Source organism: Salvia splendens, chromosome 10 (genome assembly GCF_004379255.2).
Source record: "Salvia splendens isolate huo1 chromosome 10, SspV2, whole genome shotgun sequence".
Lineage (NCBI taxonomy): Eukaryota > Viridiplantae > Streptophyta > Magnoliopsida > Lamiales > Lamiaceae > Salvia > Salvia splendens.
The window spans coordinates 14,276,481-14,291,714 of NC_056041.1; the positions used below are offsets into that span (position 1 = coordinate 14,276,481).

Consider the following 15,234-nt stretch of genomic DNA (forward strand, 5'->3'; position numbering starts at 1 on the left):
CATCATCATACACTATGGTGTCCCTGTTCAAACATGTGTGTGTGTTAGCACATCTTTTGTATGTTTTTTTTCTAAATCAGAACTATAATATAAATCTTACTCATTTAATTCATTTGTTGTCATAATCCACAAAAAGACTTGTGACTCTTTCAAGGTAAACTTGGTTTTAGCCTTAACCACTCTTTCATGGAATGGAGATTTCAATGCAGCTGATATTTTCTTCTCAGCTTTTGAGGTATCTCCATTTGTTCAATCCTAGCAGTTTCCTGTCAGGGCAAGAATGATATGAAAACATCACTATATAAGACATATAGTTCACTTGATGTTTGTTAAAAGTGTTGGTGAATGGATGAGATATATGATTGTTTAACACTTACAATGTCTGGATTGTAAACTACTATTTCGGTTGAAGGATTTTTGCCAGATACATTTAACTCTGATTGAACACAATCATCATCAGCATATATCTCCATGCATGCTTCTATTGCAGATGCAATTTGGGCATCCACAACGTCGTCCTATTTTCATAATAAGAAATGAAAACACATCACTATCAACACGATTTTTACTTCACACTTGTTTACAAAACACATCACTCTTATTGATATTTCACTTCACTCTTGTTCACAAAACACTTCACTCTTGTTCACAAAACACATCACTCTTGTTCATAAATCACTTCACTCTTGTTCATAACACACATCATTCTTACTTCGATTTTACTTCACTCTTGTTCACAAAACAAATCAATATTATTCTTATTTCACTTCACTCTTGTTAACAAATCACATCACTCTTATTCAGAAAACACTTTACTCTTGTTCACAAAACACATCACTCTTTTCAGAAAACACTTCACTCTTGTTCACAAAACACATCACTCTTATTCTGAATTCACTTCACTCTTGTTAACAAACACATCACTATACACATGCAACACAGAAACCTCACTTAACAATGGAACACATCACTCGAAGCACTTTTTTATACCTTCATCTGTGTGTTTTGTGATGTTGCTTTAGCTACATCTTCATAAAATTCATTTGTCTCCTGCAAATAGTGAAATGCGATATAACATAAGAATAAAAAGTCAAAAAAGTAAATAAATATTATGCATTAGTACAGAACATAATACAAATTATTTTTAGTTCACTCTGAATCAAATGTCAAGTGTTAAAGTTCAACAGACCACAATCAAATTGTTTAAAATATCCATGGTTTCTATTCCAAATCTTGAACTTACTGGTTTCTTTCCCAAGTTAATATCAGGGAAAATTGTTGTGCCTTCATTCACTAATTTGCATTTTTCATCATGGATTTCCATCAGTTTTTCCACAAGCTGAATCCATTCTGGATCATCTTCTTGATCCTCTTCCATAGCTTGTGTCATGTTTTCAATTGGCTTAGAAACAGCTTGGTCCCCTTGATCAACCTCCACACCAACCATCTTTAGTGCATTTATAGCTGCAACTTTGAAGCAATTGATGTCATTGGTATTTGCTGAAGCAACCTTTATATACCTCATCATTTTACTAATTGCATCTGCAGCCTCCCTAATTGAACTTTTAATTTCATCAGACGAAGGAACTTGATCAGTTGAAGGGGGGCATCATCAGTTGAAGGGGGGGCTTCAACACGTAAAGTTGCTTCATCAGTTGAAGGGAAAGAGGTAGTGACAGTTATTGAATCCTTGTTGGCATATAAAGATTCAATGGAGACAGGATCAATGATACTTTCTATGCTTCCTCTTCCAATGGTGCCTCCATTATCAAATTCCATCTGTCCTCTCTCCTTAAGAATGAATTCTGTCCAGTTACGGACAGTTGGGAATCTTCTAACCACCAGTCTTGTTCTGTAGACAACCCTATCTACATAGCATGCCTGCAAAAACAGATCAATAATAAAATGCATTACAAGGACTTCACTCTTATTCTGATTTTACTTCACTCTTGTTTACAAAACACTTCACTCTTATTCTCATTTTACTTCACTCTTGTTCACAAAAAACTTCACTCTTATTCTCATTTTACTTCACTCTTGTTCACAAAACACTTCACTCTTGTTCACAAAACACTTCACTCTTGTTCTGATTTTACTTCACTCTTGTTCACAAAACACTTCACTCTTATTCACATTTTACTTCACTCGCAAAACACATCACTCTTATTCTGATTTTACTTCACTCTTGTTTACAAAACACTTCACTCTTATTCTCATTTACTTCACTCTTGTTCACAAAACACATCACTCTTATTCTCATTTTACTTCACTCTTGTTCACAAAACACATCACTCTTGTTCACAAAACACTTCACTCTTGTTCTGATTTTACTTCACTCTTGTTCACAAAACACTTCACTCTTATTCACATTTTACTTCACTCTTGTTTACAAAACACATCACTCTTATTCTGATTTCACTCATGTATAAAAAACACATCACTCTAACCATGCATTTACTACTTAACCGTGAAAAACATCACTCTAAATTTGATTTTACTTCACTCTAAGCATGTTTTTACTTCACTATAAAGGAGTGGTTAAAATAGAAAACTCACCAAGAGGAAAGTGATTGGTCCAGTGAATGGGGTGGATTTGTTCTTGAGTTTCCAGCTATCATGTGCTGTGATTAGCGTATCCAACACGTAGCTGCACCAATTGTACTGCCTCACATTTGAAATGTTGCCAATATCGTCCAAGATACGGCCAAGACATTTTCCGTTGGCAGTTGGTGAGATCAGAACATTGTCCAACAGAATAAGAAATATTTTCTTAAACCACTCACCACCTTCTAGATCACTATCAAGCTGCTCTTGCAAATCAGCTGGGGTTATTGCTTTGTTCTTCTTAGCATTGACAATGGTCTTCATCACATCATTCATTTCATGCTTCTTTTCTCTTTTAATCATCAACTCTCCTCTTGGCAGTCCCAACGTAGCATACACATCCTCCTCAGTGATGTGTAATGGTTGATCATCAACAAGTTTTATTCTGGAGCAGTTGTCATGATTAAAATTTTCAAGTAGTGAAAATGCCATGTCAGCAGGAATACATCGTATCTTCAAATGCACAAGCTGTCCGAAACCCATCTCTTCTAGAGCAGCTTTTTGTTTGGAGTTCATTTTCTCAATGGCATCAACCAAAACTTTCACCCCTATCTTAATGACCAATTTAGGTCTTCTGATTTTACAAGTAATAGCTTTGTCACTCTTTGCTTTAGCCTGTTTCTTTCTGGCAGGCATTTCTGGTTTGTCGATGCATTGTGACCTCCCACGCTTTGAGGCTAAATACATACAAGATTTTTGATCAAATTCGTGAATACACACTTAATATAGCTCAAAATTATACATTAATAACTATGCCCAATACATAAATAATTACATAACTCACTCTCTGGTTTCTGCATATCATTTTTCTTTTTTGACCTTATTTCGGCAGAAGTTGTTGTTCGAAGAACATCCTGTTGATTTATTGTGCTTATTTCAGTTGTACGTGCAGCACTTTGTTGCAGTCTATCTTCACGCATCTTAGACCTTTTTTCGGCTGCAGCAACTTCATGGATATGAGGAAAAAAATCAATATAGCAAAAAATCAGACACATCACACTTGTTCACAAAACACATCACTCTTATTCTGATTTCACTTCACTTTTGTTCATAAAACACTTCACTCTTGTTCACAAAACACTTCACTCTTGTTCAGAAAACGCATCATTCTTGTTTACAAAAGGCATCACTCTTGTTCAGAAAAGACTACACTCTTGTTCAGGAAAAACTTCACTATTGTTCAAAAAACACATCACTCTTGTTACAAAAACACATCACTCTTATTCTGATTTCACTTCACTTTTGTTCATAAAACACTTCACTCTTGTTCAGAAAACGCATCATTCTTGTTTACAAAAGGCATCACTCTTGTTCAGAAAAAACTTCACTATTGTTCAGAAAACACTTCACTCTTGTTCACAAAACACATCACTCTTGTTCAGAAAACACTTCACTCTTGTTCAGGAAACACTTCACTCTTGTTCACAAAACACTTCACTCTTGTTCAGAAAACGCATCATTCTTGTTTACAAAAGGCATCACTCTTGTTCAGAAAAAACTTCACTATTGTTCAGAAAACACTTCACTCTTGTTCACAAAACACATCACTCTTGTTCAGAAAACACTTCACTCTTGTTCAGGAAACACTTCACTCTTTTTTGCAGAACAACTATAAATCTAACCATGTAAACGTAATACAAAGGCCATATGGTTTTCATAATCACTAAACATCAGTGAAACAACTATAAATCTTACTACAGAAACTACGGTTTTCATAATCACTTAACATCAGTGAAACAACTATAAATCTAAACACAGAAACTACGGTTTTCATATTCACAGCAAACGAAGATATTGTATATTAAAATTAATAAATAGTAGGAATGACTCACGGTTCGAGCCTGAGTGAAGTGAAACGGAACTTTCGGTTGTTTTTTTCTTTGTTCGTTCGAAAGCTACAAAGAATACAAATCTAAATCAGATCTAAAATAAAACCTAGAAATGATTGTTAATCAGTAGGAAACTTACTTTTCGAAAAATCCTTTTGATTTGTATCCATTTGTTTGACAAAGTAGATGATGCTGACGAGTTGAATTCGGTTTAATCGGCGACGGCGACGGCGACGGCTTGAATGCGGTTGAGTCGGCGATTCGGATTGAACAGAGGAGAACGAGAGAGACGAACTGAATCGGCGCGAATTTCTGAATGACTAACACAATTTTGGATTTAATTCGATGGTGTAATGACAATAATACCCCTGACTTGTTATTATGGAGTAAATTTGTGATTGAGGGAGCTAATATCTCATTAAATTCGAAAATTAATATTAGCCCTTGATTTTTTTGATCTTGTGGCTATTATTTGTTCTCTAGTTATATGGTTAAGAGGTGTTTGCCATAGATCACTACTCTATATATATATAGTTGTGATCATATGATAACCCCTAAATATCGTAATAACCCTATAACCAAATCTGAACCACATATATTTTCTAATATTGTGGTTGAGATTCAAACTTAGATTTACTTCATAAAAAAAAGTGCGGGGGTAAATATGTCATTTCCCTTATTTAATTTCTGAATTTCGCCAAATATCACGTAAAATGATAAAATGATATATGTTAGGTTTATTGCATAGAATGATAGTTTTGTCAGATAGAATGATACTCTGAGTTGATAAAATGATACTTTTGACTGATAAAATGATACTATATGTTAGTTTTATTGCATAGAATGATAGTTTTGCCGGATAGAATGATAGTTTTGCCGGATAGAATGATACTCTGAGTTGATAAAATGATACTTTTGACTGATAAAATGATATATGTTAGGTTTATTGCATAGAATGGTAGTTTTTCCGGATAGAATGATACTCTGAGTTGATAAAATGATACTTTTGACTGATAAAATGATATATGTTAGGTTTATTGCATAGAATGATAGTTTTGCCGGATAGAATGATACTCTGAGTTGATAAAATGATACTTTTGACTGATAAAATGATATATGTTAGGTTTATTGCATAGAATGATAGTTTTGTCGGATAGAATGATACTCTGAGTTGATAAAATGATACTTTTGACTGATAAAATGATAAAATGTTAACTGACAAGAATTTATTATGCATCCACACGATTATGCAGACTGTCAAAACACAATTCAATTTACTCTATCCATCCACCACAACCAATCCACATCAATATAAAAGACTCGGACGCCATATACATACATACATACGTGTAACTGAACCTCATACATCTTTATATCATGGGAAATAAGATTTTACGTATTTAAATGAGCGAAATTTGGATACGTAAATTTTATCCTGAGCGAAATTCAGAAATTAAATGAGCAAAATGACATATTTACCCTCTGTGCCTTTTTTATGAAGGAAAGCTAAGTTTGAATCTAGACCACGTGATTTTAAAAATGTGTAGTCCAGATTTAGTTATAGAGTTAGCATTATAATGCACCCCTATATATATATAATTTTATAATAAAATGTGAATAGAATTTGTTGGTGGAACGAGGGGTGGTGTTACTAGAAATGAAGATACTAATAATCCAACCGGAGGAAGTCCCTTCCATCGTCCCTTACCCACGGTGAAGATAGTGGAGCTCGAATGCTTGGCCAAATAACAAAAGGGGAGGGGGGAAGACAAAAATAAAAAATATATAATATAATTCAAACAAATTTGAATCAAGAAAACCCAAAGCCCTGGAGGCTTACTTCTGAAACAGTATTGTTGGTGCTTAAAAACACGATGCAAGCTCGAGTACGGCTAACAACACATGGGACAAAAAAAAAGACAATTGTGGCCCACAATGCAATGCGATATGATCCCGACCTAACAAAACAAATGCAATTTTCACTAGAAAAAATGCTGATGAATATATAGAGATAGCAGTAGTAGTTGCAAAGGCTGATGCACCATCAAAAGCTTTTTTTGTTGAGGTCTGCAGGGCAGATTGTGTTGTGATGTTCATCTACTGGTTTGAATCACTATTTGCTGGTGTGTTTCCACTCGATTGCTGCTGTTGTTGGTGCTGCATTTGATGCATGTTGAGTTGAGTTTGCTGCTGGCGCAGCTGGAACATCTGGGGGCTGATTGAGAGTTGCTGAAACTTTTCTCCACTCAATTCAGCAGTTGCAAGCTTCAGACGCTGCACCTCTGCTGTCAGAGCTTCGTTCAGTGCTGCAAGAGTGAGAGCGAGTGAGCCAGTTTCACCTCAACTTCTAGAGCCAAATGCGCAATTAAGTGAAACGGGAGTGGTGGAGGGAGAAGTAATAACATGTGAAACAAATACATGCAAAAACTACTTAAATCTCGAATCACTGGAGAAAGACATCCATATACTACTCGAAGCAGCATAACGAAGGTGTCCCAAAAACCACAAAGTGAGTTCTAAGAGAGTGCAGTGAGTGAATTTGAAAATTTGGGGGCGGGGCGGATGAAGTGCTATGCATGGTAAAGGTTTTGTAAGGCAAACAGGCATACACCATGATTAGATAGATTTCTTGTTAGTAGTAAGAGTTGGATCAACATAAATGTTACATGCTAAGAAGAAAACATACATTTAGAAGGGGGACAGAAACTATTAACAGAACTAAAAAAGGGGTACCATCTCGGAGTTGAGCCTGTTGTTCCATGGCCTGCAAGCGAAACTTGAGCTCGCTGTTCTGGCTAGTTAGTCCAGAAGAGTCTCTCTGCATTGCAAAGAAAGAGGGCGTTCAGGGATTATACGACGAAGAAGATAACTATTCACTAAAACAAGCAATTAAAAGCGAACTCTCACTTGAAGTAGAGTGAGTTGGGCAGACAATGTGGTTGCTTCAGTTTGTAAAGTCTGGACCTTATGCTCCAATTCTGATATATACCTCATCTTTCTCTCCTTTGATCGAGCAGCAGACTGCCGGTTAGCTAAGATCCTAAACCCAAAACAAGTCCATACTTTAGAAAGAACAAATATATCAGTTTAAACATATAATATAGATATATGTATGCTACCTTTTGGCCCGTTTGGGATCACTTGAAGCTATCTCAGTAAGTTTCTCATTCGCCATAATCTTCTTCAGTTCAGCACCAGTGAACTCCCCATTACCAAACTCTAAGCTAAAAGCATTTGAATTCCCATCCATAGAATCGGTGGGTGACGACTGAAGGTTTCCCGGTGAGGGCGGCATTTTGGGATACTCATCACCAAAATTCATCTTTTCCATAAAACTATCCATTGAGACACTCCGATAGTGACGGGAGGTGGGAGCAATATCTCCCCCAGCATTCCTTTTAAGCCCTTCCCTCTTTTGAGGCAGTGAAGAAGTTCCCTGCTTCTGTGCACCGCTCCCACTCTCATTCACACTACTACTAGTCGCTTCATTATCGCTGCTGTCACCTCCATTCGTCTTGGTGCCACTAGCTCGACTGTCCAAATCCTCCCGATTCTCATTCCCCAGCTTCTCATCAGTACCCGATGAGTTGAACGCATCAATGTTCTCCAAATTCATATACGCTGAGAAAAGATCATCCACAACATCCCCCTCGGATTTCCTCTCCCCAATCCCTTCAGTGCGACTCTCCACAGGTTTCTCCCAACATGACTCTTTCTTGATCAACGTCGCTGGCTGCTGCTGAGTCCCTTGATTCTCTCCAGCAGAGCTTCTGAATGGCATGAGTGGAGCCGAGGACTGCAAAACAGACGTAAAACCAAACGGGATATCACTATTAGATCGCCTGTGAGCCTTTCGCGGAGGAAGACTCTCGCCAATTCTCATTGAATTACCCCTCGGCGAGGGTGGCAACAACGAGTGCGAGCTCCCATCCCTTTCCTCCATCGACACATCAGCTGAAACATGGTCAGCTATAGAATTCGAATGCAGCTCCCGGTAAGGCGATGGACTCAAAGGTGGCAACGAATCAAGGGCGAAAAATGCGGGCTGCGACAACGACCGGCTGTGTGATGGCCCCGGACTAGTGCTGAAATTCTGCATTGCCGTTTGGCGATTAACGGGGATCTGCGAGTAAGGGGAAATTGGAGGGATTTGAGGGTGGGGGTGAGAGGGCGGAATGCCAACTCTTTTTCCATTGTTTTCAGTCCCTAAATTAGGTGAATTCTGCCGAATCTGACCACGAAATTGCGGCATGGTTAACTGAGGGATATCCATTTGCTTCATCAAAAACGACTGATGCTGCTGTTGTTTAAGAAATGAAGATGATGATGTTCCAAACGAAGATTGAAGCCTTTGCGTATTAGCTTCTTCATTATCACCAGCCATTTTCCTCAAATTTTCAACACTTCGGATCAATCACACAATGTTTCCACATAATTCAATACAAGTAACCTGATATTCAAATAGATAGATATATAAATCAATCATCTCAATTCTCAACCAAAACTGCAGCAAAATTGTAGCCATAAATAAACTAATCAATCAACGAGAAAACAACCTACCGCATACCTCCCCTAGAAAATGCAGAATAACGAACCAAAAAACTCAATAACAAAATGCAAATCCAAACTAAAAAGTAAAAAAGTTACACGGTGTTTCACATGAGCTGATTTTAGGTAGAGCTGAACCGCCGCATTCGGCGTTGCGAAGCGCAGCGACTGCGTGTTCGACGATGTATGTGAGTGTATGTATAGCCCTCTCTCTCTCTCTCTCTCTCTCTCTCAAGCGGGTTTTATCTCTCTAGAATTTTTTGGGGACGACGACTGGTATGACTATTTACACGGACTTCATGACTGCTGCTTGCGCTACTGTTTTGCCTTTACTCGCGAGAACGCGTGAATTTAATACGAGTTTGAATTTCATTTGGATCGCATTCGCATTTCATGTGCATCTCAATTTCATTCCGACCGCATTTCGGTTCCCTCCTCTATCACCGCAGCATATATTGCAATAAATCTCTCTCCGTCTAAAAATAATTCGTTTTTCCAAAAAAGTGGCTCGCACTCGCTTCTCCGGCGCGTCTATCCCAACCGCTTTTCTTTTCTCTATTAAAGTATTTTTTTTCCAGAATAAGATGGAAATTGGGGATAAATTAACAAAAATTAAGCAATCACCACTACTTATAACTAAAAGTCATGTAACTTTATGAACTAAACAGAAAAATAATTAAACTTATACGGAGGAGAGTATAAATCCAATTACTAATCATATGTTTTTTTAATGTCCTAAACAGATACACTTGTTTCATAAAATAAAATGTTTTCGTTTAACAATAGTACTTATATTCAACTCTTTGATTTTCCCTACAAAAATTCTTTGATTAATTCCTTATCATTATTTCATTACCACAAAAAATATACGCATTAACGCATATCGTAAATTTTATTGACTATTGTTTTCGTAATCCATAGTTCCATATAAAATTTCAATCAGTACATTTACTGATTTAAGAAAAATGAGGAGAATAGAAAAAATGTTGCCCACATTAAGAAAATTGAGGCGATAAAATTTAAAATAAACATTTAGAAAAATGTAAAAAACGTACTTACTTTGAAGTTGAATCTCGAACATCTCGCACCGTGATTGGCGTATAACATTTAATCATCATTCATTTTTGGAAGAAAAAAAAACTTATTTGGAACTCTATGTAAACTCACTCAACAACTCTCCCTTATATAGTGTGATTTTTATCTGTTAAATTTGTGAAAAAACAGAACATTGAAAAGTTGTGGGCAGTTTGTTATAAATTAAAACGAGATTTGTATCAAGGGATAAGGACTATAATTACAACTTTTTATTTAGATTCTAATTATGGCCAAGGCCACACCCCACTCTTCATCTTAATCATTATTATTACTTGATGATTAGGTGTATTACTTAATTTACTCGATTACTGATTTGGACAAATTAAATTAGATTCCCTGCGTAATAATTAGGTCTACCAATTTTCTCTTTGACGAAATGATTCAAAGTTAATCAAGAAAAATGTTTTTTTTGGGTTATGATAATTTGTTATTTCGTAGTACTATTTTTTTAACCGTATTCATTAAACTTTATGTGAGAGGGATGAGATTATGATTCAAACCTATATTTTTGTGGCATCTTAATCTCGTTTGATTTTTCGATTTATATGTACTTAAATTATACTTACTCCACAAAAAATATGCAAGACGATCCAATATTTAGAAATGTACTCATATTTGGGTGATTGATATCTTTATAACCTGTTGCTCTTTGATATCATTTAATATCAATTTATACACAAATATTGTACCGTTTCTTAGTAAAATAGTACTGTCGTTCAAGGCTTAATTAGTCGTTAAAATTTCAATGATATAAACGTTCAGTTTAACATTTAGGAATGAAATTTAATCACAGCAGATATAAATAGTATCACGATTTTTGGAAGTTAGGATAATGTGTTCATAGAAATATAGTAATCCACACAATCATATGAATGTATTAAAAAAATAACCACTCCATATTTTATATGCTAACTAGTAGGAGTAACTAATTTGGATTGCGCAATTTGAAGATCTAACGCTTATAAAATGGATATATGGCATCCCATGTTTATTAGTGAATCTGTATTAGTTTAAATTTTTTTGAATGTATTGCAAAAGTATAATATGTATAAATCTGTAATCATTGGAAAAAAATGAATCAATATATATTATTCAAAATGAAGAAATTTGTATTTTGCTGTTCAACATAAATCGAACACTTAATATTCAATTTGTTAGAAGATAAAGGGGTTGCACAATGTGCCCTGCAATCATATACTCTTAAATTTGTTTAAATTTATTTTTGGCAAATGATTAAGGCATTGAGATTTATTACGCGCATTAATAGTGTCCTGCTTATCTTTATTATGATGCTTTTATATTAAGAAGAAGGATGGAATAGTCAAAAGGCCAAGAAATTTGTTGAGTTTCTTGTTACACGTGTCCGTGAAATAACGACACACCATGTATATGCATTTGCATTTTTCTAAGTGACTAACATAGTAGTAACACCTAAGATAATAAATATGGAGTGAATATAGAATGAGAGTAACATGTGAAATAAAATTTTCAGGATCAGATATAGGATAATGTCTGAATAATTTTTTAATGAATTTTGTAGATGTAACAAATTTTCAGATAATTATATATAGGATGTAAAATGTTGTAATATTATCCTTCTTCCAATACACTTTTATTTGTAGCTTAGAGTATCCACAATGAGGAGGCGCTCTATGCTTCGCCACATCAGCATTCTATCCTAATACCCTTCCACCTGCAGTAGGATGCCATAAAGTCCGCCCTATAGTTTTAACTACTATTTTGTTAATTAGTTTTTATGTTTTCAAATATGTCATGCAAAATAATTTAAAAAAACACCACAATTTAAGGCAAACCATACATTACTTAATTTTAAAAAAATTACAAGAGTGGAAATAAAAAAACAAGTTCAACACACATAAAAAACCTAGTCTAAAGCATTCCCAACTTGCGGCGCAGATCATCGATCATCCACTTGAGGTATTCGGCTTCACCCGGGTCCTCGCACTGCATGAGGGCATTGTCGTGACCAACAACATCCTCCGGTTGGCGGCCGCCACCTACTCCCCGTAGGCATGGGCCGCAGCCGAAGTCGGGGTCGGGGTCGGGGTCGCGATCGGGATCGAGGTTGGGGCCGGGTTCTGTGACGACGTCGCCTTTCGCCTTCGCCTTGCCCTCGTTCTTGGCAGCCTTGTTGCCAATGGGACGTCGGGAGGACATCGGCTGGTTGAGGTCTATTGGAGGGGCACCGCTGTCGCTGCTCGTATAATCACCGACGACAGTGTTCTTCGTCCTCTTTGACGCAGCTAATATGGGCAAAATCTCTCATTGGAACTTCTGCTTGTCCTTCACGATCAGCCAGGAGGAGTAGTGCTTGAACTCGCCGTACAACGAAATGTACGACGCAAGCACGCTATCGCACACATCAGTCAAACTTTCGCCACTGCCCTGCTCCCTCAAGCACTTCTCGTACTCCGCCGAGAACAAATTGAGTTGCTTCTTCATCTCATCCCAGATGGCTCTTGTAGGCGGCCGTCGGCTTGGCCTCGTTGTAGCGCTCAGTGATGCGTTCCCAGTATGCGATTTACTTTTAGTTGTTGGCAAACACCGGGTCCTCTGAAATATCAACCTAACACTTCGTCAGGAGAATGCTTTCTTCCTGGCAGTAGTTCGTCATCCCTGGGGCGAATTCTTCATTCTTCTCCGGAGGCGGCAACTTTTGAGCTCTTTGCATGTTCCTCTTCTTCCTAGTGGCAGAGCCCGAGGCGACGGCGGCGGAGGCCCGACCGTGGGGGGCGGGGGGTGGGAGACTCCATGTCTGACAGCCCGTACGAATCTGTGCTGAAATCCAGATCGTACTGGGTGTTGGAGTCGAAGGGCCGGTATTCGTCAGGGTCTGTACCAACCCACCGTGCACCACCACCGAACATCGGAAATCCAACGGGACTATTTGGATTTAGAAAATCACCGGGATTCACTATAAATTGAAATAGAGAGAATGTGATGAAAGAGTGAATGGAAGAGTGAAAGTAAGAAATAGAAGTGGTGTATATATATAAATTTTGAAGAATTAAAAAAGGAAAACGCGTTGCATCGTCTGCGGTATTGTCCGCGTAACCCGTAGTGGGGCGGACCATGTGTGTTCCGACGCCGCGGACGATGCATCAGGTATCATCCGTAGGGCTACAGTGGCAGACGATGTATCGGGCATCGATGCTCTTACAGTCTCGAACGTATTTATTCATATGAAGATAATTTTTGGTGATGGAAGATTCTACTGGATTGAACACCATGGTTGCAAACACAATTTCCACACACTTTTGTTTGGATGCATTAAACCTATATGCATTTGCATATCCACAATATACTCTCTCCATCCAATAAAAACAGAGGCACTTTCTTTTTCCATCCGTCCCATAAAAATAGCTCATTTTCATTTATAAAAAGTTCTCCATAACTCATTACTATGTAAATCAATTTATATACAACTAGGGTCTACCATTAAACACTAAAAATAATAAGGGTCTTACTATCTAATAACACTGTTTTAACTACATTTATTCTATTCTCTCTTATTTCACCAAGTATGCATTAATTTTTGTGTCGTCTCAAATGTCTCTATGGAACGGAAGGGGTATATTCAACTAAAGAAAATGTTGACAAAATGCAAGCATTTAAGCCTCAACTTGTGATTCAAATAAGTCTTCCCTTTTCTTCATCATAACGTAGTCACGTGTTTTTTGTCCTAAACTTTTTTTTGGCAAATTTTAGATAGTGGCGGCAGGTCAAATAGGGTCACCTCGTTGCATGTCTAGTTTTTGGGGGATTTTTAACAACTTTTATGAACAAAACCATTAGGCAAAACTCGTGCAGATATCAGATACGTGTCTTCACGTAATCTCATGTGATATGATATCATGTTTTCTTTATTCTGTAACCCTTATAATTATGGCAGTTCGAATTTTCAGCTAGAAGGTTTTATTAGGACCCTTATGACTATGTGTCTCGTTGTAAAGTATTGTGTTTGCGGTTAAATTGCCGCAGTAATTAATACACTAATTTTTTAGAGTGGCACTATTTGATCATAATGTATCAGATCATAATGTATTTTCTTTGTGTAGTACTCCGTATATAAGAATGTGTAAATGGTATAAGTAAATTAGATTAGTTGATTAACCCAAATCATTATTATATTCATTACATTATACTCTTAAATTAAAAATATATTTCAATTATGGGCTAGTCATATTATGGCAAGATAGTAGTCGTTATTGTTGTTTTGAATAATGTTTGTCACGTCGTCTTACCTCTTGTCTAATTATGAAGCCGACATCGTATTTATATCAATAATGCACGTTGTTTGTGAGACTGCGACTTCAATTAGTATGATTTATACTAATAGATGAACATGCGACTGTTGATATTATTTAATGGAATTGAATTTTGTAGGACCAACAAAACACACACACTAGAGAGCAATTCAAACAATGAAAATAGAAAAATAACTTACGTGCAGGATGATAATTCCTACGTTTATTACTCCCAAATCAGGGGTGTATAAATGTATAATTATATGTGAAATGGCTGTTATTGGAAATGCATGAGTAGTGAAATCTCTCCACCAATGCAGCCTTCTTTTCTGCATGGGCACGATGACGATCACATTCTTTGATTTGATAGCAGCATTCTTTTCATCACAGACAATGTTTTTGTTCATCCATTCGATAGGGATGGATGTCTCATTCCACTGCAAAAATGATCATTTGAATACCAGAAGAGTCCATAACCAATCTACTTTTAAATAATATAGGGAGGAAAAGAGGAATCCTGCATCTTTACCAGAGGCAGACCTACTTTACTACTATAATCCATAGCATCTCTCATGTTTTCACATTGCATCTTTACCAGAGGCAGAGTTGATGATGTCTTTATCAGCTCCACTCATATGGCAAAAGGAAATGATGGTATGAAACAGAGAAAAATGAAAGCAAATTTTATCTCTTTGTGTTTCGTATGCTCTTTTATTCCATTCCAAACATTTTATAAATATTTTAGTATTTTAACAGATAGAGATGATAGTTTCAAAATACTTCTAAAACATAAACATCTTAAATAGAACAAATTTTAAAAAATGACATCTTAAAGGGAACATAAGAATACTACTCCCATTAATAAAGAAGAGATATAGTCCCTAAGACTC

General features: G+C 36.6%; 1 protein-coding gene across 4 annotated transcripts; it reads right to left on the minus strand.

Annotated features, from left to right (window-relative positions):
• Positions 1-6,208: 6,208 nt before the first annotated feature.
• Positions 6,209-9,304, minus strand: LOC121752385 (bZIP transcription factor 29-like). 4 transcript variants are annotated; one of them, XM_042147427.1, is made up of 5 exons: positions 9,093-9,304; positions 7,553-8,883; positions 7,341-7,473; positions 7,167-7,251; positions 6,209-6,739 (listed from the first exon to the last, which is right to left on the minus strand). In XM_042147427.1, the coding sequence occupies exons 2-5, from the start codon at positions 8,815-8,817 to the stop codon at positions 6,531-6,533; spliced, it is 1,692 nt and encodes a 563-aa protein (XP_042003361.1). In that variant the 5' UTR covers positions 8,818-8,883; positions 9,093-9,304; the 3' UTR covers positions 6,209-6,530. The 4 variants fall into 4 exon arrangements, with proteins under 4 accessions (XP_042003361.1, XP_042003357.1, XP_042003360.1 ...); XM_042147423.1 differs by having other exon boundaries at positions 9,081-9,304; XM_042147426.1 differs by having other exon boundaries at positions 8,994-9,304.
• Positions 9,305-15,234: the final 5,930 nt, after the last annotated feature.

Excerpts from the sequence above, each read along its gene's own strand:
- LOC121752385 (XM_042147427.1), bottom strand. The coding sequence starts at position 8,817 with ATGGCTGGTGATAATGAAGAAGCTAATACGCAAAGGCTTCAATCTTCG. Across the intron at positions 7,474-7,552 it reads GATCCCAAACGGGCCAAAAG|GATCTTAGCTAACCGGCAGT; the intron begins GTAGCATACATA and ends TTTTGGGTTTAG. Across the intron at positions 6,740-7,166 it reads ACAGGCTCAACTCCGAGATG|CACTGAACGAAGCTCTGACA; the intron begins GTACCCCTTTTT and ends TCACTCTTGCAG.